Source organism: Martes martes (genome assembly GCF_963455335.1).
Source record: "Martes martes genome assembly, chromosome: X".
NCBI classification, from domain to species: Eukaryota; Metazoa; Chordata; class Mammalia; order Carnivora; family Mustelidae; genus Martes; species Martes martes.
In genome coordinates this window covers 67,060,848-67,088,445 of record NC_137897.1, presented here as the reverse complement: position 1 = coordinate 67,088,445, position 27,598 = coordinate 67,060,848, and the positions used below count along the sequence as shown (strand labels likewise).

The window sequence follows — 27,598 nt, the reverse complement described above, 5'->3', positions numbered from 1 at the left end:
CTCCCAGCTTCTTGCTTCACTCTCTCAAGAACCAAGAAAAGAGGAAATAAAGTGGTGGTCAAACAGGTCCTGTCCCTCACCACATGGGGGAGCACTTAGGCACATTAAACATGAGCATTGTGACTTCATTACTATGACGCAGCAACTGTGCAAGGGGGTGAAGCAGCAATACTCCCCCAGGATCATTTTCTTCTTCCCCTCACTTCTGGCCTGTTGGCAGAGAAAGGCCAGATGACAACCTGAAACCCAGCCAAGCCTACAGCTGTAATCGCTGGTGAGGTCAACTCCAGCAAATCAGAGGCGTCAATACTCTTTAGGTAGACCTTTATTTTACCCATTCTCATCTTGACAGAGGGGTCTCAAAGTACGAATCAAGTTGAGAAAAAACAGAAACATCCTAAAGCCTCTCACTACAGCACTGTAGTTAAAGACCCCTGCTCCATCAAGACACTTAGTCACTGGCCAACCAGTCATCTGCCAACACATCATCTGCTAGCCAGTCCTCAACCAACCAGTCATAAGTCAACAAGTCCTTAGCCAACCAGGGATGAATCAACTGGGCGTGAACCAATCAGGCATGAAGGAATCAAGCTTACCAGACATGAACCAACCAGGGATGAGCCAGCCAGGCACAAGCTTATTTGGTACAAACCAACTGGACATAAATCAACCAAATACAAGCTTAACTGACATGAACCAACTAAGCATGAAACAACCGGGGAGGAGTCAATCAGGCAGAAGTCAAACAGGCACATGGCATCCAGGTTTGAGCCAACTAGGCCTGAGCCAACCAGGCCTAAGCCAACCAGGCATGAACCAACCAAGCGTGAGGCAACCATACTCGAGCCAATTCAGCACAAGTCAACAAAGCATGAGGCAACTAGGCCCAAGCCAACCATTCACAAGTCAACCAGGCCCGAGGCAACCAGGCCCAAAGCAACCAGGCCTGAGCCAATTCAGTATGAGTCAATCTGGCATGAGGCAACCAGGGTGGAGCCAATCAGGCCCAAGTCAAGCAGGAACAAGCCAATCAGGAATAAGTCATGCAGGTATGAATCAACCAAGTCCAAGCCAACCAGGCATGAGGCAACCGGGCAGAAGCCAATCAGGCATGAGGCAACCAAGCAAGAATTCTTTCCGAGTAAGACCTGCAGAGGCTCATGACTGCCCAGAAATCCTGCGCCTAATTAAAGTAAGCATCGTTCTCCTTATTCTGTGGAGTTTCATGGCATTCGTTTAGGGCTGAGAGTAAGGAAGGCTTAGGTTGGGTTTGAATCCTAGCTCTGCTAATTATGACCCATGTACACAACTTTCTGGAAGTTATTGGACCTCTCTAGCTTCAATTTTCACATCTAAAATCAAGATCATAATACTATCTACATCAAAAGATTGTTGTAATAACATAAAATAAATATACATAAATTTTTTGACTTAAAGTAGTGGGCTCAGGAAGTTGTGGGGGGGATGAATTCATGGATATTTCAGGGACCTAGTATGTTGTCCCACTTGGGGAATTTTTAACTTTAAAAGTGGATCTTAGAGAAAAGGAATGTTTCACTTAAATGAATGACCTATCAGTGATAGAATTTCAGGTATTGATATGTAAGATTTTAGGGTAGGAAGTCTCACTGCTTTTAGGACCACACTCAAGTGTATAAGCTAATGATTGTGCAAGAAACAATATTCAACCAGAATAATTTTCCATACAATTTCAGACAATTTTTTGACTCCTAAAGCCCATTTTAATGTTTTTCCTGGAAATCATGCCAGTAAAGAGGACAAACTAATAGTGACAGTTACTGTGCTGAAGTTCTGTGGTACTCAAACAATCACTTATGTGGTACACAATCCAAACAACTCCATATAAAAGTAGTAGCCTAGATTTTTAATGGATTAAATATGAGACTGGAATAAGGCACAGGTTATAGATAAGGGAACCTTATAAAAAGAGTTTTGCAATGAAAATGTTCCCATCTACCAATTTATATATACATATATTTTATATATATTGATTTATATATATGCTTTCTTCCTATCCATCTATCCTTAAATCAGGCCAAGTTTCTGTTCCCTTTGATCAGAGAATGTGTTTTAATGGCCAAAATAGAATACCAAACATTTTCTAGTGAAATCCATCGGATGGAATGATGCTAAGTCCTATTACAGATCTGTTAAGAACTGGGTTATCTATCCTATATCCTCCATTCTGTCCTGTCCCCACAAGTTCCCATATCATTTCTCTAACTGGCATTAATCTGCATGATTAGATCACCAATCAAAATACTAGGTACAACATGTTAATTATTCCAGAAGCACACTTTCCCATGTAAAAATAATTAAATTTTTGTAGCTTAGTATCTGACACTCAGTTGGCAATTAATAAATTTATTCTTGAATGGCAATGAACCTCTCTATCCAGAAAAATTACCTTCCTTATCTTTCCAAACATCACCAAGGGAAAAATATATCATGGACTGTCCCACTTCAATGAACCTGTATTTGTGGAGTTCCTGACCACATTTACTTTTAAATTTGCCTCATATACCAGAATATACTCCAGAAGTTTCTTGGGAATAATTCTAGTGAGTATTCACTAGAAAAGTAACAGAAAAGCTAAAATTACTTACTTTTATAGAAATGAGACATTACTTACTCATAGACATGAATGTAATAATTTGCTTTGAGATTTATGCTCTAATAATCTGAAAGTGGGCAATGACTTTCCAAGCATGAGATCCAAACCATGTATTAATTTGAATGTGCAAAAAAAATGATATAGTGAAAAGCCACATCAACAAAGTCTAAACTGGGAAAAACACCTCACAGGCAAACATGGATGTTTCTATAAAGTCTACTAGCTTTATTGTATATAGACTTTGTGACATCTACCTTCAATATGCAAGAACATTTTTTTTTTATTTCTTTTCAGTGTAACAGAATTCATTGTTTTTGCACCACACCCAGTGCTCCATGCAATAGTGCCCTCCTTAATACCCACCACCTGGCTCCCCCAATCTCCCACCCCCTGCCCCTTCAAAACCCTCAGATTGTTTTTCAGAGTCCATAGTCTCTCATGGTTCACTGCAGGAACATTTTTAACTTTACTTCCATCTTTCTGGTTGTATTCAAGTTACCTGGACAATCTTCATGAGTGAGTTATTGACATAGTTGATATTCTCTCTATGTACATTTAGATTTTAAGGTTCTAGATGATTGGAGTTAATTCTCACTCACGTCTATTAATATTGACTGCGGCGGGGCACCTGGGTGGCTCAGTGGGTTAAAGCCTCTGCCTTCAGCTTGGGTCATGATCCCAGCGTCCTGGGAGGAGCCCTGCATTGGGCTCTCCGCTCAGCAGGGAGCCTGCTTCCCTTCCTCTCTCTCTGCCTGCCTCTCTGCCTACTTGTGATCTCTGCCTGTCAAATAAACAAAAAATCTTAAAAAAAATATTGACTGGGGCATCTTATGTTAATGAGCGCTCAATAAATAAGTGCTCAAGAAAAAACTTCATGATTATCATAGTAAGAATTTGTTATTAAGCCATAAACTGAAAGTTTTCTCTACTTTGATAGGAATTGGCTTCCTGTGAAAACATGTTAGATTCAGTGAAGTTAACAGTAACAGGTAAGATGTTTTATAGTATTTTCAGAGCTAAAAAAAGAAACGTGGCATAAAATATACACACATACTGCTTGTATCTAGGTATGTGGAAGCTGCTGTCCTTGGTACACAAAGATGATGCCATTAATAGTATCTACATGGGCAGGACAATAGCTTGGTATGGTAGCTTTGTCAGTGATCCACTATTTTATATTTTCCCCATTTTTTAAGTATGAAATTCATATTTAAGAGCTTTTACATTTTTATGGCTGCAATAGACTTCAACTAATTTTCAAAATGTAGAATGAGCAGTGTAACTGTTCAAAGAAAGTAAATTTAATGCCCAATATGTCCGTAGTAACTTTATAGGATGAAATGGATAAACATAAAATGACAAACTATTTTCAAGATATTTACTACATTTTGATAGCCAGCAATATTAAAAGGATAGGCTAATGTTTTATAATGAATTAGAACCTTTTAGGCAGGAAATATGAACACTAAGAGATGATTGAAGTGTATAATATTACACACTTGGATTTCTAAATGAATTTGAGGATCAGCTTTACCATTTCTGTGAAAAGGGAAAGGGACTGGAATTTTGATAAGGATTGCATTAAATCTTTAGATCACTTTCAGTAGTACTGACATCTTAATAATATTAACTCTTATCTATGAATACAAGAAGTCTTTCAATTTATTTAGGTCCTTTTCTTTCAGCAATGTTTTTGTAGTTTTCAGCATATATTTGTGCAAATATTTCACCTCTTTGGTTATATTTATTCCTAGTTATTGATTTTAGAGGCGACTGTAAATGGAGTTGCTTTCTTGGTTTACTTTTTCGTTTGTTCTTTTTATGTATAGAAACAAAACTGACTTTTGTTGATCTAGTCATCTGCAAATTTGCTGAATTCCTTTATCAGCTATAGTAACTTTCTTTTGGGTTTATCAGTAGGATTATGTCACCTACAGAGATCATTTTACCTCTTCTTTTTTTAAAGATTTTATTTATTTATTTGAAAGAGAGTGAGAGAGAGATCACGAGTTGGGGGGGAGGGCAGAGGGAGCAGCAGACTCTCTGCTGAGCAGGGAGCCCAACACAGGCCTCAATCCCAGGACCCTGGGATCATGACCTGAGCCAAAGTCAGACACTCAACCAACTGAGCCACCCAGGCGCCCCTCATTTTACCTCCTTCTTTCTAATTTAGATAGCTTTTAATTCTTCTTCTTTTCTAAAAGCTTTGGCTGTAACTTCCAGTACAATGTTGAATAGCAGTAGTAAAAAGTAGGCATCCTTTTCAAGATGGGTCTAGGGAGATAGACAAACCATAAGAGACTCTTATCTCAGGAAACAAACTGAGGGTTGCTGGTGGGGGGGTGTGGAATGGAGGAGTTGAGATAGGGTGGCTGGATTATGGACATTGGGGAGGGTATGTGCTATGGTGAGTGCTGTGTATTGTGTGACTGATGATTCACAGACCTGTACCCCTTAAACAAATAATACATTATATGTTAATTTAAAAAAATGGACATCTTTGCCTTCTTAATCTTAGGGGGTATGCTTTATGCTATTCACCACTGAGCATGAAGTTAATGGGTTTTTAATAAGTACCCTTTATCAAAAATGTTGAGGAATTTTCCTCTATTCCTGGTTTTCTTAGGGCTTTTGTCGTGAAAGGATATTTTGTCAAATGCCTCTCCTGCATCAATTGAGATATTCATGTGCTTTTTTCCTTTTGTTCTGTTAATATGATGTATTATATTGATTGATTTTCATATGTTGAACCATCCTTTCTTCCCTAGGATAAATAACACTTGGTTATGGGTCATGGTGAATAATTCTTTTACTATGCCGTGGGTTCACTTTGCTTATAGTTTGTTGGAGATCTTTGCATCTATATTAATGAGGGATATTGGTCTGTAACTTTGTTTTCTTAAGATGTCTTTTTAAAAAAATGATTTTATTTATTTATTTGAGAAAGAGAGCCAGAGAGAGCAAAAGTGGGGGGAGGGGCAGAGGGAGAGGGAAAAGTAGACTCCCCGGCTGAGCAGGGAGCTGGACATGGGGTTCAAACCCAGGACCTGGGATCATGACCTGAGCCAAAGGCAGACGCTTAACTGACTGGGGAACCCAGGTGCCCCTCTTATGATGTCTTTACTTATCTTTCATACCAAAGTAATACTGACTTCATAGAATGAGTTAGGACATGTTTTTTTCTCTTCAGATTTTTTTGGAAGAGCTTGAGGATTATGTTAATTCTTCTTTAGGTGTTTGATAGGCACCCAGGTGGCTCAGTCATTAAGCATCTGGCTTTGGCTCAGGCCACGATCCCAGGGTCCTGGGATTGAGCCCCCCATTAGGCTCCCTGTTCTGCAGGAAGTCTGCTTCTCCCTCTCCCACTCCCCCTGCTTGTGTTCCCTCTCTCACTGTCTGTCAAATAAATAAAATCTTTAAAAAAAGATGTTTGATAGAATTCACTAGGGAAACCATTCGTGGTTCCTGACTTTTCCTGTTTTGAGAATTTTTTTTTTTTTTTGATTACTGATTCAAACTCTTGTTACAGGTCTGCTCAGATTTTTTCTTGTATCAGTTTAGGTCATTTGTGAGTTTCAAGAAATGTGTTCATTTCTTCTAGGTTATCTAATTTCTTGGAGTAAAGTTCATAGCATTTATTTATTATCATTTTCATCTCTATAACATCAGGAGTAGTGTTGCTTTCTGATTTTAGTTGAATCTTCTCTTTTTTGTCGGTCTACTTGTCCAGTTTTTGATATTTACAAAGAATCAACTTTTGGTTTTACTGATTCTTCTCTATTGTACTTTTCCCTTTTATTTTGTTTATCTCTGCTCTAAACTTTATTATTAACTCTTCTGTTAGCTTTGGGCTTAGTTTGCTCCTTTTTTCTAGTTTCTTAAGGTATAAGGTTAGGTATTGCTTGAGATTTTTTTTTTTTTTTTAGTCTAGGCATTTATAGCGTTTCCAAGCACTGCTTTCACTGCATTCCATAAGTTTCATATGTTGTATTTTCATTTTCATTCATCTCTGTTTTCTAATTTCCCTTGTGATTTCTTCTTTGACCTATTGATGAAAAGTCCATTACTTTTTACATATATGTCATATTCCTAGTTTCCTTCTGCTGTTGATTTCTAGTTTCATTCCACTGTGATTGGAAAAGATACTGTGCATGATTTAAATCTTTCAAAATTTATTGACTTGTTTTGTGGCCTAACATATGGCCTATCCTAGACAAAGTTCCACGTGCACTTGAGAAAAATGGGCATTATGTTGTTGTTGGGTAGAGTGTACTGTATATTTCTTTTCGGTCCATTTGATCTATGTTGTTGTTCAAATAATTTAGTAAATTATTTATCTTCTGTCCAGTTGTTTGATATATTACTGAAATTGAAGACTTGAAGTTTCCTACTATTAGTGTAGAATTATTTTTCTACCTTCAATTCTGTCACTATCTGCTTCATATACTTTGAATCTCTGATGACTGGTACATAAATGTTTATAAATGTTACATCCTCTTGGTGAATTGACCTTTTCTTAATAAATAGATATTAATAAACACATAAATATTAATAAATAACCTCCTTGTCTCTTGTAACAGTTTTAACTTAAAGTGTATTGTGTCTAATATACTACAGCCACCTCAGCTCTCTTTCAGTTACACTTTGCATGAAATATTTTTTCCATTATTTCACTATTAACCTTTCTATGTGTGTGTTTAAATCTAAACTGAGTCCCCTATAAATAGCATAGAGTTGGATAATTTGTTTTAATTTTGTTTTAATCCATTATGCTCATTTCTGTCTTTTGCTGTTTTCCATATGCCATACAGCCTTTTTGTTCTTCATCTCCTCCAGTGCTACCTTCTTTTGTGTTTTGTTGATTTCTGTATTGAAATATCTTGATCCCCTTCTCATTTCATTATGTGTATATTTTATAGATATTTTCTTTGTGGTTATTATGGAAATTACATTTAACATCCCAAAGTTATAATAATCTAATTTGAATTTATACTAGCTTAATTCCAATAGTATATAAAATTCTACGTCTCCATTTCCCCCTTTTATGTTACTGATGTTAGAGATTACATCTTTATACATTGTGTATCCAATAACATAACTAATTTTATGCAGTTGTCTTTAATCATGTAGAAAATAAAAGGTGGAGTTATAAACAAAATTAAAATAACTATAGTCCTTTTAAATGCCCATGTATTAACCTTTAACTCGGTACCTTTAGTTTTATCTTTATTTCTTTATGTGGCTTGAGTTACTATCTAGCTTTCTTTCATGTCAACCTGAAGGACTTCTAGCATTTTATGTAGGGAAGTCTAGTGATAATGAAATCCCTCAGGTTTTTGTTTTTGGTGGTGATCAAGGGATGTCTCAATTTCTCCCTCATTTTTGAAGGGCAGTTTTGGTGGAGATACAATTCTCAGTTGATAGGCTCCCCCAGCACTTTGACTAGATCAATCTACTGCCTTCTGGTCTCCAAGGTTTCTGATGAGAAATCAGCTGATAATCCTACTGATGATCCATTGTAGGTGACAAGTTCCTTTTCTCTTGCTGCTTTCAAAATTTTCTCTTTGTCTTTCAGCTGTTAAAGTATGTGTCTTGGTGTTGCTTGTTTTGGATTGATTTGTATGAAGTTGTTTTTGTATGGAGTTTTGTTTTGTATGGAGTTTGTTGAGCTTCTTGGATTTGTAGATACATTAACTGATTCAAATTTAGGAAGTTTTCAGCCATCATTTCTTCAGATACTTTTTTCCTCTCTTTCATCCTCCTAAGAACCTGCCATATAGTGTGTATATTGGCCCACTCCATATTGTTCCACAAAACCCTTAGGCCTTGTTTACTTTCTTCATTGTTTTTCTTTCAGTTCCTGAGTTGGTAATTTCAATTGTCTTATATTCAAATTCACGGATTTTTTTTCTTCTGCTAGCTCAATTCTGATTTTGCTCCTCTACAGTACGTTTGTCACTTCAGTTATTGTACATAATTATCAGCTTCAGAATTTTTTGGTGTTTTTTTCTCATAATTCGTATTTTGTTACTGAGATTATTTTATGCACATATTTGTTTCCTGTTTTTGTGCATTCTTTTTTTAGCTCTTTGAGCATTTTTAAGACAGCTCTTTTGGTCTTGGTCTAGTACATGTGGGCTTCCTCAGGTATGTTTTCTACTGATTTATTTCATTCTTTTGAATGAGGAATAGCTTCCAGTTTCCTTGAATGCCTTGTGATTTGTTGTTGTTGAAAACTGGACATTTGAATCTTATAATGTGTTAACTCTGGAAATAAAATTCTCCCCCTTCGGGGCACCTGGGTGGCTCAGTGGGTTAAAGCCTCTGCCTTCGGCTCGGGTCATGATCCCAGGGCCCTGGGATCAAGCCCCATGTTGGGCTCTCCACTCAGTGGGGAGCCTGCTTCCTCCTCTCTGTCTGCCTCTCTGCCTACTTGTGATCTGTCTGTCAAATAAATCAATAAAATCTTTAAAAAAACAATTCTCCCCCTTCCCCAGAAATGGTTTTTGTTTTCGTTTCGTTTTGTTTTTATTATTATAGGGTATCTCTGTTAAGAGATCAGCCTGAGTTAAATGTTTAAGGTATTGTGAGGTCGTTTCTAAGTCTTTGTCTTTCCCTGGTCATGCACGGTAGCTTTGTAAATTCTCTGTATATATGGTTGGTTTTAAATATCAAACAAAACAAATGTGGCTCTTTTTACATCTGGAAGCTGCTTTCATTGGTGACGTTTGGAAAAATGGTGGCCAACTTCAAAGCTCTCACCTCAGCATTCAGGGTAGCAATCCATGCCTCAGCATTCAGAGTAGCAATCCATGATCAGAACACAGAACTCTAGTATTTGGAGGATAATGCCTAATGCCTACCCTGGCTCCAGCAAATCACTCAGCAATTTATGTTTTGTATACCTGCTGCCATGAAGCAAGGAGACAGGGGAGACTTATAAGCCACCAGTGGGCTGACAGCTGAATTTAACCAACATTAACTGAAATTTACCAGCCAAGCTGTCCTCTAGAAGTTGCAAATGTTCAAATAAACTCTAGAGTTCCAGAATATCCACTGCCAGTACAGTTATACAGGTGAAGAGATGAATTCCTGGTGCTGCCTACTCTACCATCTTCCTTTTCTTTATTATAAACTTTCTAACATACTGTATATGAATTTGTATTTCAGATTTACTCAGGGACGGCTTTGGGGACAATCCCCTTTTCTACTGCCTAATTGCAGAAGTACACAATCAACAAAAACCATCAGGTAAAATAAATCTGCCTCTTCCAATTTAATCTGGAGTATACTTTCTCTACCCTGAAAATGAAGAACAGTTTGATAGTACAGAATTACTATTAAACAGAGTAGAAGGGCATAAGCACACAAACTCATTTTTTTTAAGAAAATGTGTGGTATGTATTTGTATATGCATAGGAATATTTTTGAAGAATATACGTTATTAAAAGATGGCCTATCTTATTTTAAGATTGTGTTATAAGGGACTTAAAAGATGGCTTATCTTTTTAAAGATTATGTTATAAGGGACTTAAGCCTACATTATATATTTTTTTATTGTTTGATATTTTTGTCCAGTAAGCTTCTATTAGTTTAATAAGGAAATCACTAAGATACTCAATTTTAGAGGAAAGAACACTCTAAGATTCAAAGCATTAACCTCATCGTACTTTCTCTTCCCTCTTCTAGGCAAAGTGACTGTTGGATTTGCCATGTACTATTTTACATACGACCCCTGGATTGGCAAGTTACTTTACCTAGAGGACTTTTATGTCATACAAGCTTACCGAGGTCAAGCTATACTCATATTACAATGTACAGTTTAGAAGTTAAAATGGCACATTTTAAGGAGTAGAGATAGGGCTTCAGTATAAATATGGTATTTAAATTAGTTTATATAACTCACTTCTATTTAATGAGACTGATCACTATCCTAGTTATCCTTGCATATGGTGAAAACTCAATCACAGATTAGAAAATGACTTTCATGGCTTCCATCAAGGTTTGAATACACCAAGTTATCACAGCTACCCTTTTGTCTTTTAAAAAAAAACTATCTATATTTTAGATTGTGTTGTCTGAAAATGAATAAGTAGTATACTCTATTGAGTGTGACAGGGACTCATTTCTGCTTCACCAGTCTTTAAATATAAAATCTTTTCTATTACCTTTGGAACCACTTTACAATTAGGAAGAAGATATTAAAAACATTCATGAGTTTGAGTTGAGTTTCAACATAACTTATTAAGAATATATAACAGCCATATATAGGGTTTTATGTTTTACTTCTTTAAGATTAAAGCAAATGAACTTAAGTGGATTTTTTTTCAACTCATGTCATTTTCCATTATCTATTTAAAAGGTCTAGGTATTGGAGCTGAAATGCTGAAGAGGTTAAGTCAGGTATGTATTACATTTAGTATTGGTATTCTACATGTTATCATTTTCTTCATTAAATATTATTTGATAGGGTGTAAATTAGATAATTTCTCTCACCTTCTGAATATATCCTCAAAACATACTTTTTATTCCAATTAAAAACATATTTTCAAATCAGATAGTCATATAAGTTATATCTGAATTATATTTAATCAAAGATTGTTTTGTATGTAATCCACAACCATACTATACACCACTTTCCTATAAAGCAGAAATAAGCAAGAGGGGGATTAGAAGGCAATTTCAATTTTACCTATAAAATAGGTCCACGGTATGAATATAAGAAAGAGCATAAAAATGACTTCTGGGAAGTTGGAGGAGTAGGAGCCTCCTAAGCTCATTTTGTCCCAGGGACACACCAAGAAAACAGCCACATCAGTATAACCAACCCAGAAAACGACCTAAAGACTAGCAGAACAGATATTCCACAGTTAATCAAAGAGAGGAGTTCATATCAAAGGGTAGGAGAGGCAGAGATAAGGTCAAGAACCAAATTCCTGGGGAGACTGAGCACAAGTGGGAGAGACATCACAAGCACGTAGAAAGGAGAGGATCAGATCCACACCAGGAAACCCAGGCATGAGGGATCTGCATTGGAGACAAGTTCCCATAACATTTGGCTTTGAACACCATGGAGCTTAACTTCTTGAGTTTTTACAACCAGCTGGGCTTAACTACGGGAGCTTTAAAAATCAGTGGGCTTGAGGCACCTGGGTGGCTCAGTGGGTTAAGCCTCTGCCTTTGGCTCAGGTCATGATCTCAGGGTCCTGGGATCTAGCCCCGCATCAGGATTTCTGCCCAGAAAGGAGCCTGCTTCCTCCTCTCTCTCTGCCTGCCTCTCTGCCTACTTGTGATCTCTCTGTCAAATAAGTAAATAAAATCTTTTTTAAAAAATCAGGCTTAGCACTGAGAATGAACAGGAAATAGAGTCCCCGACCTTAAAGAAACAGCATAACAAAACAACCCCACCAAGATAGAGCATAGAAGCAGCAATATGAAAAATGCATAAGGTATCCAAGAGAACTTTACAAATCTCAAAATACGTGCTGGTGGGAACCATTTCTCTCCTCACCAAATCCCTACTTCCCAGCCTAGAGAGTTGGATACCTGTGGGAAACAGAATATACTCCACCTACCTTGCTAATACCATGCATCCCACCCCACATTCTCCTGTGGATCCACTCCATCCATTTCACTCCACTTAGCAGGAGTCCCTCCAAAGCAGCTCCTGCCAGGTCTTATTTAAGCAGCTCTGGCAGTGACCTGCACCAATCCAAAATGATTCCTGCCTTGGGGAGAGGGAAAGATAACCCTGGACATCAGTTTGACTGAAGCCCTAGCAGCTAAACCATGTAACTGGCAGTGCAGAGAGTGTACTGCTGATCAGTGGGTCTGTAGTATCAGCGCATGGACTCGGGGACAGGCACCTGATATGATAACTGGCTCTGTCCACCAACAAAAACCTCTCAGGGGTAGCAAAGGGAGAGACTCGTACAGTTTGGGGTCACTGCAGCCATGGAAGCTTGGCAACAGGCATTGGTCTACCAGCTCTGCCAACCAAAAAAAGCCTCTCAAGGTAGGAGAGCACCCTGCAGGCTAGTGCTACCACAGCCCTAAGAGACAAACGGGATAGCATCTAATTTGTTTACAGCCCCTGCCCACCAACAGAAACCTCTTAGAAGACAACACAGGGAAAACACTCTGCAGTCTGGTATGACTTCAGGCCCAGCAAACTGGGCTTAGGGCAGGCATTTAGTCTGACTGCTGACAATGCCCAACTATAAGCCTATGGCCACAGAATGGCCCTGAACAACACAGGACCAAATACAGCCCACAAAAATCAAAGAATGGACTGAAAGCAAATGAGGCTTAGCCACAAAGGTAGGGCACACAAACCACAGAGAGGACACCCATGAAGTACCTGGTTCTGGTGAACAGGGGCCATTGTGCTACAGGAAACCACAGGACCTCTTCTTTGTAAGACCACTACATTCAGGATAGGAGATGTAACTGATTTTGCTAATACATATAAACAAACATAGAGAGTTAGACAAAATAAAACAGAGGAACATATCCCAAATGAAAGACCAGGACAAAACCACAGCAAAAAAGCTAAATGAAATGGAAATAAAGAATATACCTGGTAATGAATTCAAACTAATGGTCATAAAGATATTGGACTTGAGAAAAGTGGAAAAACATAGGGAAACCTTCAACAAAGAAATAGAAAACAAAAAAGAACCAATCAGAGATGAAGAATTTAATTACTGAAATGAAAAACAGACTAGAGGGAATCAATAGATTAGAGGAGACAGAAGACAGATCAGTGAGCTGGAAGACAGAGTAATGGAAAGCAACAATGCTGAACAGGAAAAAGAAAAAAAAATAATTAAAAATGAGAATATGGTTAGGGAACTCAGCGACATCATCAAACCTAATAAAATTCACACTAAGTGGATCCCAAAAAGAGAAAAGAGGGAAGGGGACAGAAAACTTATTTGAAGAAATAATAGCTAAAAACTTCTCCAATCTGGGGAAAGAAACAGACATTCAGATCCAGGAGGCATAGAGAGTCCCCAAGAAAATCAACACAAGGAGATCCACACCAACACACATAATGATTAAAATGGCAAAAAGGTATTGAAAAGAGAGAATTTTAAAAGCAGTAAGAGAAAATTTACATACAATGGAAACCCCTTGAGGCCATCAGCTGATTTTTCAGCAGAAACCTTGTAGGTCAGGAAGGAGTGGTATGATATATTCAAAATGATGAAAAGAAAAACACTTGCAATTAAGAATACTCATTTCATGGCTATCCAGCAAGGTCATCATTCAGAATAGAAGTAGAGATAAAGAGTTTCCCAGACAAATGAAAAGCACAGCAGTTCATCACAACTTAACCAGCCTTAGAAAAAACAGTAAAGAGAATTCTTTGGAAAGAAAACATGATAATCAGGAGTAAGAAATTATGAAATGAAAAAACTTTAGTTAAATACAAACAAAATAAAAGCCATAGATGAATCACTTATAAAACCAGTATGGAGGTTAAAGCACAAAAGCAGTTAAGACCAAATGTATCTATAAATATCAAGTCAAAGGATTCACAAAATGAAAGGGCGTGAAGTAGGACATATTATACATAAAATCATTGGGGGAGGATAAAAATTTACTGCTTTTAGAATGGGTTTTTAAAAAGGGGTGCCTGGGTGGCTCAGTCAGTTAAGTGTCTGCCTTCAGCTCAGGTCATGATCCCAGGGTCCTGGGATTGAGCCCTTGCTTCTCCTTCTTCCTCTGCCATTCGCCCACTTGTGCTCTCAGGCTCTACCTCTCTGTCAAATAAATAAATAAAATCTTTTAAAAAATAGAATCGGTTCAAATTTAATCGACCATCAACTTAATAGAGAGTGCTACATTATATGCATGTTAAATATGACCCTAATGGAAGCCACAAATTAAAAATGTCTAATAGATACACAAAATATTAAGAGAAAGGAACCCAAGCATATCACTATAGAAAGCTATCAAAGACAACAGAAGTGCAAGAGAAAAAAGTAATAGAGAAGAACAGCAAAAATACCTGTAAAACAATAAATGGCAATAAATACACATCTATCAATAATTACTTTGAACATAAATGAACTAAATGCTTCAATCAAAAGACAGGGTGACTGAATGGATATAGAAGCACGACCCATTGATAAGCTGTCTATAGGAGTCTCCCTTTAGAACTAAAGGTACATGCAAATTAAAATGAAGGGATGGAAAGATATTTAACATGGTTGTAAGCTAAAAGAAAGCTGGGGTACCAATACTTAGACAAAATAAACATTAAAACAAAGACTATAACAAGAGACAGAGAAGAATACTACATGAATACAAAGGGAACAATCCAACAAGAGGATATAATCATTGTAAATATTTATGCACCCAATATAAGAGCACTTGCATACATAAATAGCAACTATTAACAGACATAAAGCAAAAAACAAACAAACAAAAAACCTGACATTAATACAATGATAGTAGGGGACTATAACCCTCAATTAAATCAGTGGATAGATCATTCGGACAGAAAATCAAGGAAACAGTGGTTTAGAATGAAACATTGGACCAGATGGAACTAAAAGATATACTCAGAGCATTCCATCTCTAAACAGTGGAATACAGATTCTTTTCAAGTGTATCTGGAACGTTCTCCAGAACAAATCACAGGTTAGATCACAAAACAAGTCTCCATAAACTCAAAAAGATTAAAATCCATCATGCATCTTCTCTGACTATAATGATATGAAACTAGAAATCAAACGTAAGAAAAAATCTGGAAAGAACACAAATACCTGGAGGCTAAATAACATGCTATTAAACGATTAATGGGTCAACCAAGAAAGCAGAGGAAATAAAAAAAAAAATACATGGATGCAAATGAAAATGAAACACAATGATCCGAAAGCTTTGGGATCCAGGAAAAGCTGCTTTAAGAAGGAAGATTATAGCAATATAGGTCTACCTGATAAACTAAGAAAAAGCTCAAATAAAGAACTAACCTTACACATAAAGGAGCTACAGAGAAAGAAAAACAAAGCCCAAAGCCAGTAGAAACAAAGGAATAATAAAGAATGTAGCAAAAATCAATGAAATACTCAAAAAGGGGGGGAAAAGACCAATATAACAGATAAATGAAACCAGGAGTTAGTTCTTTGGAAAGATGAACAAATTGATAAACCTTTAGCCAGACTCACAAAAAGGGAGAGAACTCAAATAAAATTAAAAATGAAGGAGAAATAATAACCAATAACTCAGAAATACTAAGGACTGTAAGAGAATACTATGAAAAAAATTATGCCAACAAACTGGACAACCTAGAAGAAATGGATAAATTTCTAGAAATATATGACCTTCCAAAATTGAACCAGGAAGAAATAGAGAATTTGAACAGACTGATTACAAGCAATGAAATTGAATCAAGCATCAAAAAACTCCAAACAAAAGTTAGGACCAGATGGCATCACAGGTAAATTGTACCAGACATTTAAGGAAAAGTTAACACTTTTTATTCTCAAACTATTCCAAAAAATGGAAAAGGAAGGAAAGCATTTAAATTCATTCTACAAAGACAGCATTACCATAATTTCAAAACCAGATAAAGACACTACAAAACAAGAAAACTAAAGGCAATATCTCTGATGAACATCATCAAAAAATATTAGCAAACTAAATCCAACTATTTATTTAAAAAATTATTCGCTATGATCAAGTGGGATTTATTCCACAGATGCAAGGGTGGTTTAATATTCACAAATCAATCAATATGATATGTCACATTAATAAGAGAAAGGATAAAAACCATATGATCATCTCAATAGCTGCAGCAAAAGCATGTAACAAAGTACAATATCCATACATGTCAAAAAAACTGCACAGAGTAGGTCTAGAAGAAACACACCTTAACACAATAATAAAGGCCATGTAAGAAAAACCCATAGTTAACAACATACTAATTGGTAAAAAACTGAGAGCTTTTCAGAAAAAAACAAAAGAATGCCCACTCTTACCCCTGTTATTCAACATAGTACTGGAAGTCCTAGCCACAACAGTCAGACAAGAAAGAGAAATAAAAGGCATCTGACTTGGTAAGGAAGAAGTAAAACTTTCACCCTTTGTAGATGTCATGATACTGTATACAGAACACCCTAAAGACTTCAGCAAAAAACTACTCGAACTGATAAATGAATTCAGTAAAGTCATAGGATACAAAATTAATATATGAAAATCTGTTGCACTTTGATACACTGATAAAGAAGTAGAAAGAGAAAGTAAGAAAACAACTGCATTGACAATTGGACGAAAAACAGTAAAACACCTAGGAATAAACTTAACCAAGGAGGTGAGCAATCTGTACTCCAAAAACTATAAACGACTGATGAAAGAAACTGAAGAAACAAATGGAAAGGGATTCCATGGCTCATGGAGTGGAAGAACCAATATTCTTAAAATGTCCATACTATCCAAAGCAATCTACAAATTTAATGCGATCCTTATCAAACTACCAACTAATTTTTCACAGAACTAGAATAATCCTAAAATACATATGGAACCATGAAAGACACTGAATACCCAAAGTAATCGCAAAAATGAACAAAACTGAATTTGTTCCCAGATGTGAAAACCTATTACAAAATAATGAAAACAGTATGACACTGGTACAAAAATAGACACATAGACAGTTCAATGGAACAGAACAAAGTCCAGAAATAAACCCATGCTTTTGTGGTTAATTAATCTATGACAAAGAAGGCAAAGAATATGCAATGGGAAAGGCAGTCTATTCAACAAATGGTGTTGGAAAACAGTACAGCTAAATAAAAATAATCAAACTTGGGGCGCCTGGGTGGCTCAGTGGGTTAAAGCCTCTGCCTTCAGCTCAGGTCATGATCCCAGGGTCCTGGGATGGAGCCCCATGTCGGGCTCTCTGCTCGGCGGGGAGCCTGCTTCCTCCTTTCTCTCTGCCTGTCTCTCTGCCTACTTGTCATCTCTATCTGTCAAATAAATAAATAAAATCTTTAAAATAGGAGGATTGGTTTCAAACTTTAAAAAAAATAATCAAACTTGACCACTTTCTTCTATTATACACAGAAATAAATTCAAAATAGATTGAGGATCTAAATGTGAAACTTGAAACAGTAAAATTCCTAGAAGAAAACAGGCAATAATTTCTTTGACATCAGCCACAGAAACACTTTTTTAGATGTCTCATCTGGCAAAGGAAACAAAAATAAAATTATACTATTGGGACTACAGTAGAAGAAAAATCTTAGACAGGAAAGGAATCCACAACAAAATAAAAAGGATACCTACTGAATGGGGTAAGGTATTTGCAACTGATATATCTAGCACCAGGTTAATATCCAAAATAATGTAAAGAACTTATACGACTCAACACCAAAACAAATAATCTAATTAAAAAGCAGGCAGAGGATTTGAATAGACATTTTTCCAAAGAAGATACAGAGGGCCAACAGACATGTGAAAAGATGCTCAATATCATTCATCATCAGGAAAATGCAAATTAAAACCACAATGACCTATTGCTTTATACCTGTCAGACTGGCTAAAATAAAAAACACAAGAAGTAACAAGTATTGGCAAGGATGTGAGAAGAAAGGAACCCTCCTGCGTTTACTGTTGTTGAGAAAGCAAAGTGGTGCAGCCACTGTGGAAAACAGTATGGAGGTTCATAAAATTAAAAACAAAATTACCATATGATATAGTAATTCCACTACTGAGTACTACTTCAAAAAGATATATGCACCCCTATGTCTACTGTAGCATTATTTACAATAGCCAAGCTAAAGAGAAGCAACCTTTGTGTTCATCAACAGATGAATGGATAAGAAGATGTGGTATGTATATTTACATACATATACACACAAAATGGCATATTACTGAGCCATAAAAAGAATGATATGTTGCCATTTGCAACAACATGGATGTATCTAGAGGGTATAATTCTAAGTGAAATTAAGCCAGAGAGAGACAAATACTTTGTAATTTCACTCATGTAGAATTTAAGAAACAAAACTAATGAACAAAGAAAAAAGTCAAACAGAACAACATTCTTAAATACAGAGAACAAACTGGTGATTGCCAGAGGGAAGGTGGGTGGAGGGGATGGGTGAAATAGATAAAGGGGATTAAGAGTACACTTAACTTGATAAGTGATGAGAAATACATAAAACTGTTGAATCATTCATTATACTGTATACCTGAAACTAATATAACATTGTGTGTTAATTATACTTGAAAAAAAAAGCATAGTATAAAAATAAGATCCTTTTGTACTTTGGAAATGAATATGAAAATTTTAGGATCTTTTTCCATAAAGAAAAAAACTGAATTCAATGCGTAGACTTTGCAAATCATTTTTGGACTTTTCAAAGAAAGAGTTTTAAAATTCAACAGAACTTTTTTTTTCTTCTTACAGCTTTAGGGAAGTCCTAGAGTTAACTATTGTATTATTATTTGGAAGTATTATATAGACATAGTGCTTTGCATATAGACCTTTAATAAAATAAATGTGTTAATAAAGACTATGCTTTCAGTTAAAAGTAACCTCTATTTGTTTTTAAACAGATAGCCATCAGAAGCCAATGTAACTGCATGCATTTTCTAGTTGTCATTTGGAACCAGGCTTCTATTGACTACTACACTCGTCGAGGGGCCTTAGACCTTTCCTCTGAAGAGGGTTGGCATCTATTCAGGTTTAACAGAGAAGAACTCATGGATATGGCAAAGGAAAAGTGAAAGATGACCCATTTCAAGTTGTCCCAAAACATGCTCCAACATTCGAATGTCACCTGAGTCCAACAGCAGTTTGACTCTGAGTGTTGTACAATACAGCAAGTGATCAAACTCTGGTTTGAGCAGATCTTTTACTTTGAAACAGATTTGGCAGATACAATCCACCTTCCTTTATCCAAATATACTAATGACCAGTAGCGGAGCTGATGAACCAAAAGAGTAGATAAATCAAGAATCACTTTATACTTGGTGTTAGGATATTTATTTTTTAACTACCATATCTCACTAAATTAAAGATGTTTATATTTTCACATCTTAACATAGCTGAAACTGGGATAAATATAATTACCCACTGGTAGCACTTTTTTCTTAGAGGTAAATAACGTGTCTTAGAATTGATGAAATATGGATTCGTTTGTTATAAACAGATGAGTCACAAAAAATTCATTTAGAATACTGAAGGTAAATTTTGAGGAGCTTACTTATGAAACACTAGTAAGTGAACTATTTCCCTACCCTGAGTAGCTCAAGTACCATTGACTCCTTAAGATCATCTCAGAACTATAGTTTATTTCTGAACTGTATTTTATCTCTGAGCATTTACGCTCTTTGGTTGTATTTATCTGAGGGAAGATACTAACTATGTAATACTGTCTATGCATATGTTTCTTTCCTTTCTAGTAGAAATATAAACCTTTTGATAGGAGTATAATTACTTTTGTATCCTGTGTTGCAAGCATAGAACACATGAGTTCCTGCTATGTATTTCATGAGCATAAAAGCTGCACAAAGATGATTCAGTCATAGCCACAAGGAATCTTGTCTGTGAAAAAATACTAGTTTTAGTTTTAATAATAAATTGGATGGGTTGTCACAGCTATGAACATCCAAGTATAAAGGAAGGCAGAATAGAGAGCATTTTAATCCTACCTTGGAGGATGGAGAAAGGTGACACCAGAATTGGGTTTAAAGGATGAGGAGGAAGTTGGAATATGAAACAGGATTATACAGGGGGAAAAAAATTCTAAGAGGAAATATGGGCATAGACAGAAAAAAAAACAACTTAAAATAACAAAGCATGTTCATGGAGCAATGAACATTATATTATTATATATTATATTATAGATAAAATATACACTGGCAGTAGGGTAGGAAAGGAGAGGGAAGATAGGATTAAAGTTGAATTGGGACCATAAGTGAAGGGCCTTATACATCATGCTTAGGAGTCTTCATTTGATGGCTATATAGACGATGATGAGCCACTGGAAGATTTCAGAGAGACAACTAACCATAATATTTGTTAGAAAGGCAATTATGCCATAATATGACAGATGGGTTAGAAGAATAGGGTAGCAGACACTAAGTTAGCTGAAACTCAACACCCATTCCATATCCCTTTCTCCTTGCCTTCCTCACCATAGGAAAAAAATATGATTTGCCCATTTGCCTTGAGCTAAGGTGGCTACATGGTAAGTTCTAGTCAAGATATAGATAAGAATTCTGAGAGGCACTCTATGAAAGCATTTACTTTTTTGATAAGAGAGGGTCAGAAACATCTAGTAGGGTTTGCCCTAATTTTTTTTCCTACACTGAACATGTATACGTTCCCCAGAGCAACAACAGCCACTTTGTGACCATAAGATGACAAGCTGACATACTAAAGAGCAGAGTGAAAAGAGAATACGTTTAGGTCCTTGATGGCACTAATGAGCTACTGAATGAACCCTGTACTGCCCAATTCCAGACTTTAAATAGACTCTCATTGACTGTGAACTGGTTTACTGTTACCTGCAGAGACAACACATTCTCAAGTGACAGAAAGCAAGATTCATGGAGGGCAGATGAAGGACTATTGTAATAATTCAGGAAGGTAGTGATGAAAACTTGAATGGAAGCAAGGATTAGAGAAGAGCAGAAAAGGTTGAGTAGATTTGAAAAACACAGAAATTAAAGAAAAGAGAGGCAGAAGCAATTTAGTTTTAGGCATATTAACATTGGGGACACCTATGGGATATAAGGTAGATGCATTAATAAATAATCAGAGAATAGGTATATAGCTCTAGAGAAATATGGGAGCTGGAAACATAAATGATAAGGAAATATAAATGGTGGCTATAGCCAGTAAAGTATATTGAATGAAAATGAGAAAGCATATAAAATGAGAAAAGATAACTAGGAATGCAACCTGAAGAACCACAGCATTTTTAATCAGAGCAAGAGAATGAAGAATGACAAGATAAGCAGGAATAACAGAGAGCAAAGGGAGGAGTGAGTTTCAGGGAGGGAGTGTTTAAGAGTCAATAATTACAGAAAATTCAAATAGGTAAAGAGGTCAGGGAGTCAGAAAGTTAGAGAGGAACCAAAAGTGTGGAAGTAAGAAAGTGACACTAATTATTTTTTCCCAAAGTATGGCAATCATAGGAAAGAGAAAGGAAAGACAGCTTGAGAGGAAGCGGTAGGGTTAAAGAAATGTTTTTGTTATTCTTGTTTTTGGACAAAGAAGATCTGAAGCTATTTACAGATTGAGGAAAAGAAATTAATGAAAAGAGAAACCAAAAGGTGAAGATTAAACAGGATAGAGTATGGTACTGAAAAACATGGGAAAGAAGGAGATCAGGAACACGAATAAGCATTAGCCTTAGATGAAGGGGATGCATGGCTAGAAAGAGGTAAGTCTTGAAGGTAGAGGGGAAGAAGTTGAAAATGGTCATAAAGCTCATGTTTCCCCTCTACATAAGAGACAGTCATCTTCGGCAGGTACAGGAGGCTTAAGAATAGAAGGTTTGTAATATCTCTCCTGGGGAACAGAACAGGAAACCACCTAAAGGAACCAGTAGGATTATTAGGCAGCATTGGGGTGCCTTGTAGACTATGGTCCTCTTAAAAGAAGCGTTTTTGGACACTTAAGAGGAGTTGCCATTTATAAAACAAAGAGACAAAACCAAACCCAAGTGTCGTAAAATAATGGATATTTTATTCCAGCTCTGGGGTATGAAAAAAAAAGGAGGGGACACATCCTTCTACACACCATTCTAAGTTAGTTAACATTAATTTGAAAAAGCTAAAGCAAATATGTGCATGTATCTGTATAAATATTTATATATACACATACATATTTCATCAGTGTTTATATATTTACTCTAGTTTTTTATAAACACACCTTAAAAATCATTAAATGCATCCCAATACTTCTGCCTCTTCATCAATTACTTAATATTGTTTGGATTAAATTCACAGTTTGTGTTTTAATCTCTTATGTGATTGGTCAAACTGTATATTACATTAGAAGATGTGAGAGAAAAACTTTGTTTAAAAGTTACACCCCCCCCCCAAAAAGTTATACTCTGTGTTGGTTACCCTTTACATGATTTTTCCATCATTATTTTCAACTTCATACACCTTGTAGTTCTCTACGCAGAGTATTTCAGCTTCTAGTGCTGTACATATCTACATCTTCTGGATGGGACTGTCCGTGATCCATGAGCTTGGGGTCAGGCATAAACTGTGTAGCACCTGATAAAGTATTAAAATGAAAAAAAGTCATTCATTTCACAAATGAATTGTTGGTACTGGGAATACAACAGTGAATAAAGCAAGTAAAAATCTCTGTTGATATGGACCTAACATTTAAGTTTGGCAACACAGACAATAAATTAAGTAAAAGATATATCAGATGGTGGTAAGTGCTATGCAAAACAAACAAACAAACAAAAAAACCAGGGAGGGGCATATAGAGCACTTGGGCAATTTACAGGGTGGCCTTCAAAAAAAAGGTGGTAACTGAGCAAAGAACTGAAGGAGGTAAGGATTTGAGCCCTGTAGCTATCAGAGGAAAATGCCTTGAAAGTATAATGGACCTGAGGCCATGCCTGAGGAACCACAAAATGGTCAGTATGGCTGGAACAGAACAGGTAAGATGTGGTGATGGTGGGTACAGTGAGAGTGATAGGAGACATGATCAGAAAACAATAGAAGGCTAAGCCATATAGGTCCACGGTAAGGTGTTTCTCTTTTATTTTAATGCTAGATGGACAGTTTTGAGCAGAGAAGTGACATGATGTTTTACTTTTTTAAAATATCACTCTTGGGGCACCTGGGTGGCTCAGTCAGTTAAGCGTGTGCCTTCAGCTCAGGTTATGATCCCAGGATCCTGGGATTGAGACCCATGTTGGGTTCCCTGCTCAGTGGGAAGCCTGCGCCGCCCTCTCCTCCCTACTCATGCTCTCTCCTCCTATCTCTGTCTCTCTCAAATAAATAAATAAAATCTTAAAAAAAAAATAAAAGACCACTCTTGTCTGTAGGGAGAAGAGACTACGGGGAAATGAGCGTGGAAGCACAGAGACCAGCAGCAGCGGAGGTGGTAAAAGGAGACTGGATTCTGGATAACTTCTGAAGATGGAATGGGCAGGATTTCCTAAGTGGACTGAGTATGTTGTGTGAGAAAGAATCTAACTTAAGAAACTGGAAGGATGGAGTTGACACTTACTGTGATAGGGAATAATGTGGGAGAAGCATGTCTGGGGGAAGGCAAAGTAAGTGTCAAGTTGTGGATGTGCTAAATTTGCATTGCTAACTAAACATCTGAGTACAAATGTTGAGTAATCTGTTAGAAATGTGAGTCTCTGGAGCTCAGGAGAGGTCTTGGCTGCTTTATAAATTTTATGGTACTAATTTACAGATGGCATTTAAAATTATGGAACAATGAGATCATCTAGAGCATCAGAGAAGAGGTTTAAGGAATGAGTCCTTTGGATACTCCATTTCTTCTGAATTTAAGAAAATTAGGAGAATGTATCAGAAAAGGCTGAGAAGGAACAGCCAGTCAGTGAAGTCAGAGAACCAAGAGCAAGTGGTATCCCACAAGCCAAGTGAGGAGACTTGTTTCAAGGAAGAGGGAGTAATCACCTGTGTTAAAAGTTACTGATAGATTGCATAAGATGGAGATTGAAAATGGACTGGATTTGGCAACGTGCAGATCATTGGTGATCTTGATAAACTGATTGTGTGCCAGGTAAGATACTACATTATTTTCATGTATTATCTCACATTACCACCATGAGACAGATAATACTTTTATATTATCCTTGTTTTATAGAAAAGGACATTTTAATTTACAGACGTTAAGAAAATTTACCCGTCTCACTTAGCTCATAAATGGAGCCAGGACTGAATCCAGGTTATTCTGACTCCCAAAACAACCACCCTGACTCTTATAAAATGGGGGTTAGAGTAGTAACAATGTCATACGATTATTTTAGTATTCAATATAATAATACGAAGTGCTGCATATAATACCCTGTGCATGGTAAGTAGGCAAGAAACAGCTATTTTTATATTTACTTTGCGATGTAAGATTAAAAATATTTTTTCAGAAATTTGCTTTTGTTTTTCAAAATCTGATTTAAAATAATTTAGTTATATTTTGGAAACATATCTTTTTCCCAGAGAGGAATTTAATTTCCAATTTTATGAAAACAAAGGGGAAAAACAGATTTACATACAATAATTTATTTTATGCCTCTCTCTTCAGAAACTTTCTATTTCATAAAGTGTCATATACCTATATGTAACTTCACTACCAAATATAACTTAAAAAACCCAGATCATAAGTAATCACTATCCATACACTCATATAGTTCTCCATAGGACAGAAACTCTTTTTTTTAAGGACAGAAATTCTTAATATGGGATCCCTTTGGGGGGTCTTGGGACAGAATTCATGTGATCTATGAATTTAAGTGTAGGAAATTTGTCTTCATTTTCATTAACCTCGGACTGAAGATGAACATTTTCTTCAGTAATGAATGTAGGCAACAAACACACAATAGTACTAGGAGGAACTCAGATTTTGTCACTAACAGATACCACAAATATTTTCATATCATGTTGCAGTTGCAAATACTTTGAAATATTTACACTTAGCACTACTTCAAAACTATGGCTTTTATTAGATCTGTTAAGCACTGTTGTTTAGTACATTTAAATAAGCACATATATTACCATATATTTTGTTTTATCCACTTAAAAGCATTTTTCTGAGAAGAGATCCATCACACACACAAAACGTTTAAGAAACTCATTCTGCTTATTTCTTTCTCAAATGTATCTTTACTGCCACCTGTTGGAAGTGTTTCCTCAGTACAAGTGAAAAGCATCCTAGGAAACATTTTCTTCTTTATCAAATGTATTGCAGTAAGTGTATGACAAATATTTTATATAAGTCTGAATGTGCTTAATTTGCTTAACAATGCCAATCATTTGACTAAGTTCTCTAACACTTCTACTTACTTCCTTAATATATATTCTTGTCCAAAGTCTAGTCATAACTTCAGCTCACCCAAATTGAAATGCTCCATTGATCTCTACCTTTCAAAATTTATTGAAAGGCTTCAGAATTTTAATTTATCCACAGCTTATGTCAGACATTATTAACAAGAGGAATATGCACAGAGAATTACCTGTGGAGCTTTGCCTACAATCCATCTGCTTAGAGGCTTCACCTCTGAAGATTCTAATTTATAATCCTTGAGTAAAGTGAATTTTAGAAAACAACCAACTTCAGTAACTGTAACATGGATCTCTCTAGTTTAGAACCACTTAGTCTAGGTCATTTGTTTTCTGCCTTTTAAAAAAGATTCATCTCCTGCTTTTTTGAGTAACTAAGGATTACATCTTTCCTCTTAGAAATTTCTTCACCCCTTGAGCTGACCAAGAGCTCTCTCCTCCCAAAGGGTTAACAGTAATAAAACTCTTCTTGAATCTCAGTCTTAACCCATTAGAATGCTTTTCTTTGTACTTTATCATATTTTTAATCTTTCATTAAAAAGCTGCTTTCATACTTAGTTTTTTAGAAGATTTTAAAAAGCTGGTGTTATCTTGTGATAAGCATTGGGTGTTTGTACAGAGTGCTGAATCATTATATTGTAAGCCTGAAATTAGTTATTACACTGTATTTAACTAACTGGAATTTAAATAAAAACTTAAAAGCTGGTGTTACAACAAACAGGAAAGGATAAAGATGTTTAAAGTCATAAAATAACAATAAATTTTCTTAAATAGCCATCATGTGGTATCTACTCACTGATAATTTAGTTCACAAAATTATCTCATTTATATTTTGAGCAAGTTAGATATAAAAATGGGACAGATCACTAATAAATTTCTTTTTTTTTTTTTTTTTTTTTTTTTTTTTTTAAAGATTTTATTTATTTATTTGTCAGAGAGAGAGAGAGGGAGAGAGAACGAACGAGCACAGGCAGGCAGAGTGGCAGGCAGAGGCAGAGGGAGAAGCAGGCTCCCTGCTGAGCAAGGAGCCCGATGCGGGACTCGATCCCAGGACGCTGGGATCATGACCTGAGCCGAAGGCAGCTGCTTAACCAACTGAGCCACCCAGGCGTCCCACTAATAAATTTCTGAGTGAAGTTAAAATTGTTATAAATTCTATTTGTTTCTTTATATAAAATTGAGATGATATTCAGCATTGAGCTTCTAAGTAATTGAGACTAGTCACTGCAATTTACCTTCTCACACTTGTTATTTTCATTCTTTTTTCTTTCTGTGCTTCACTTTGGCTATGTTCTATTTATTTGTATTTGAGTTCATTACTTCTGTTCTCTTTTGCACATAGTCAGCTGTCAAATTTAGCCAATGTGTCCTTAATTTTAGGTACTATGTTTTTCACTTGTAGAATATCCACTTGATTTTTTAAGTAGATCTCAATTTCTGTGAAATTATCCATTTTTTATCTTTCCTGTTCATATTTTCTATTTAAACATATTAATCATAGTTAATTTAAAGTCCTTTTCTACAAACTTCAATATTTAGAGTACCTGTAGGTCTACTGTTATTTTCTTGTTTGTCAGTCACATCTTTCTGCCTGTCAGTCACATCTTTCTGCCTCTTTGCATAACTAATATTTTGTTTGTTTGCATGGTGGACACTGTGTATAAAAGAACTATAGAAGCTCCAGATGGTATCTTCTATGAGAAAGGGGACCTTTTTCCTCTTTAGGAAGGGTAAGGTGCTTATCATCTTAATCCAATCAGATACTGAGCTGAGACCAAGTGTTAAGAGTCAATCAACCACTTGTTCCTCTCTTTTCCTCAGGTATAGCAAACTCCAAAGGTGCTGACTGAGAGCCTTGTTGAGTTTCTGTTTCCCTGGCTAAAAAAGACTAGAAAATTTGGTTTTGCCATTCAGATGTTTGGAGCTTGGCTATTTAGTCTC

The 27,598-nt window shown here is 36.2% G+C and overlaps 2 protein-coding genes across 4 annotated transcripts in view; one reads left to right on the top strand and one right to left on the bottom strand.

Moving 5' to 3' along the window:
- Nucleotides 1-547: 547 nt before the first annotated feature.
- Nucleotides 548-19,375, top strand: SATL1 (spermidine/spermine N1-acetyl transferase like 1; the record flags this gene model as incomplete). The annotated part of the gene is made up of 6 exons (XM_080795527.1): nucleotides 548-1,192; nucleotides 3,573-3,624; nucleotides 9,806-9,886; nucleotides 10,325-10,426; nucleotides 10,998-11,038; nucleotides 19,205-19,375. The coding sequence occupies 6 exons, from the start codon at nucleotides 548-550 to the stop codon at nucleotides 19,373-19,375; spliced, it is 1,092 nt and encodes a 363-aa protein (XP_080651653.1).
- A 2,949-nt stretch (nucleotides 19,376-22,324) lies between these two features.
- The window catches only part of APOOL (apolipoprotein O like), a 122,393-nt gene continuing 117,119 nt past the window's right edge, over nucleotides 22,325-27,598 (bottom strand). For all 3 annotated transcript variants that reach the window (XM_080794931.1, XM_080794933.1, XM_080794932.1), the window contains one exon: nucleotides 22,325-22,885. In XM_080794931.1, the coding sequence (XP_080651057.1) occupies nucleotides 22,797-22,885 (89 nt within the window). In that variant the 3' untranslated portion in view covers nucleotides 22,325-22,796. The remainder of the gene's footprint in view (nucleotides 22,886-27,598) is intronic.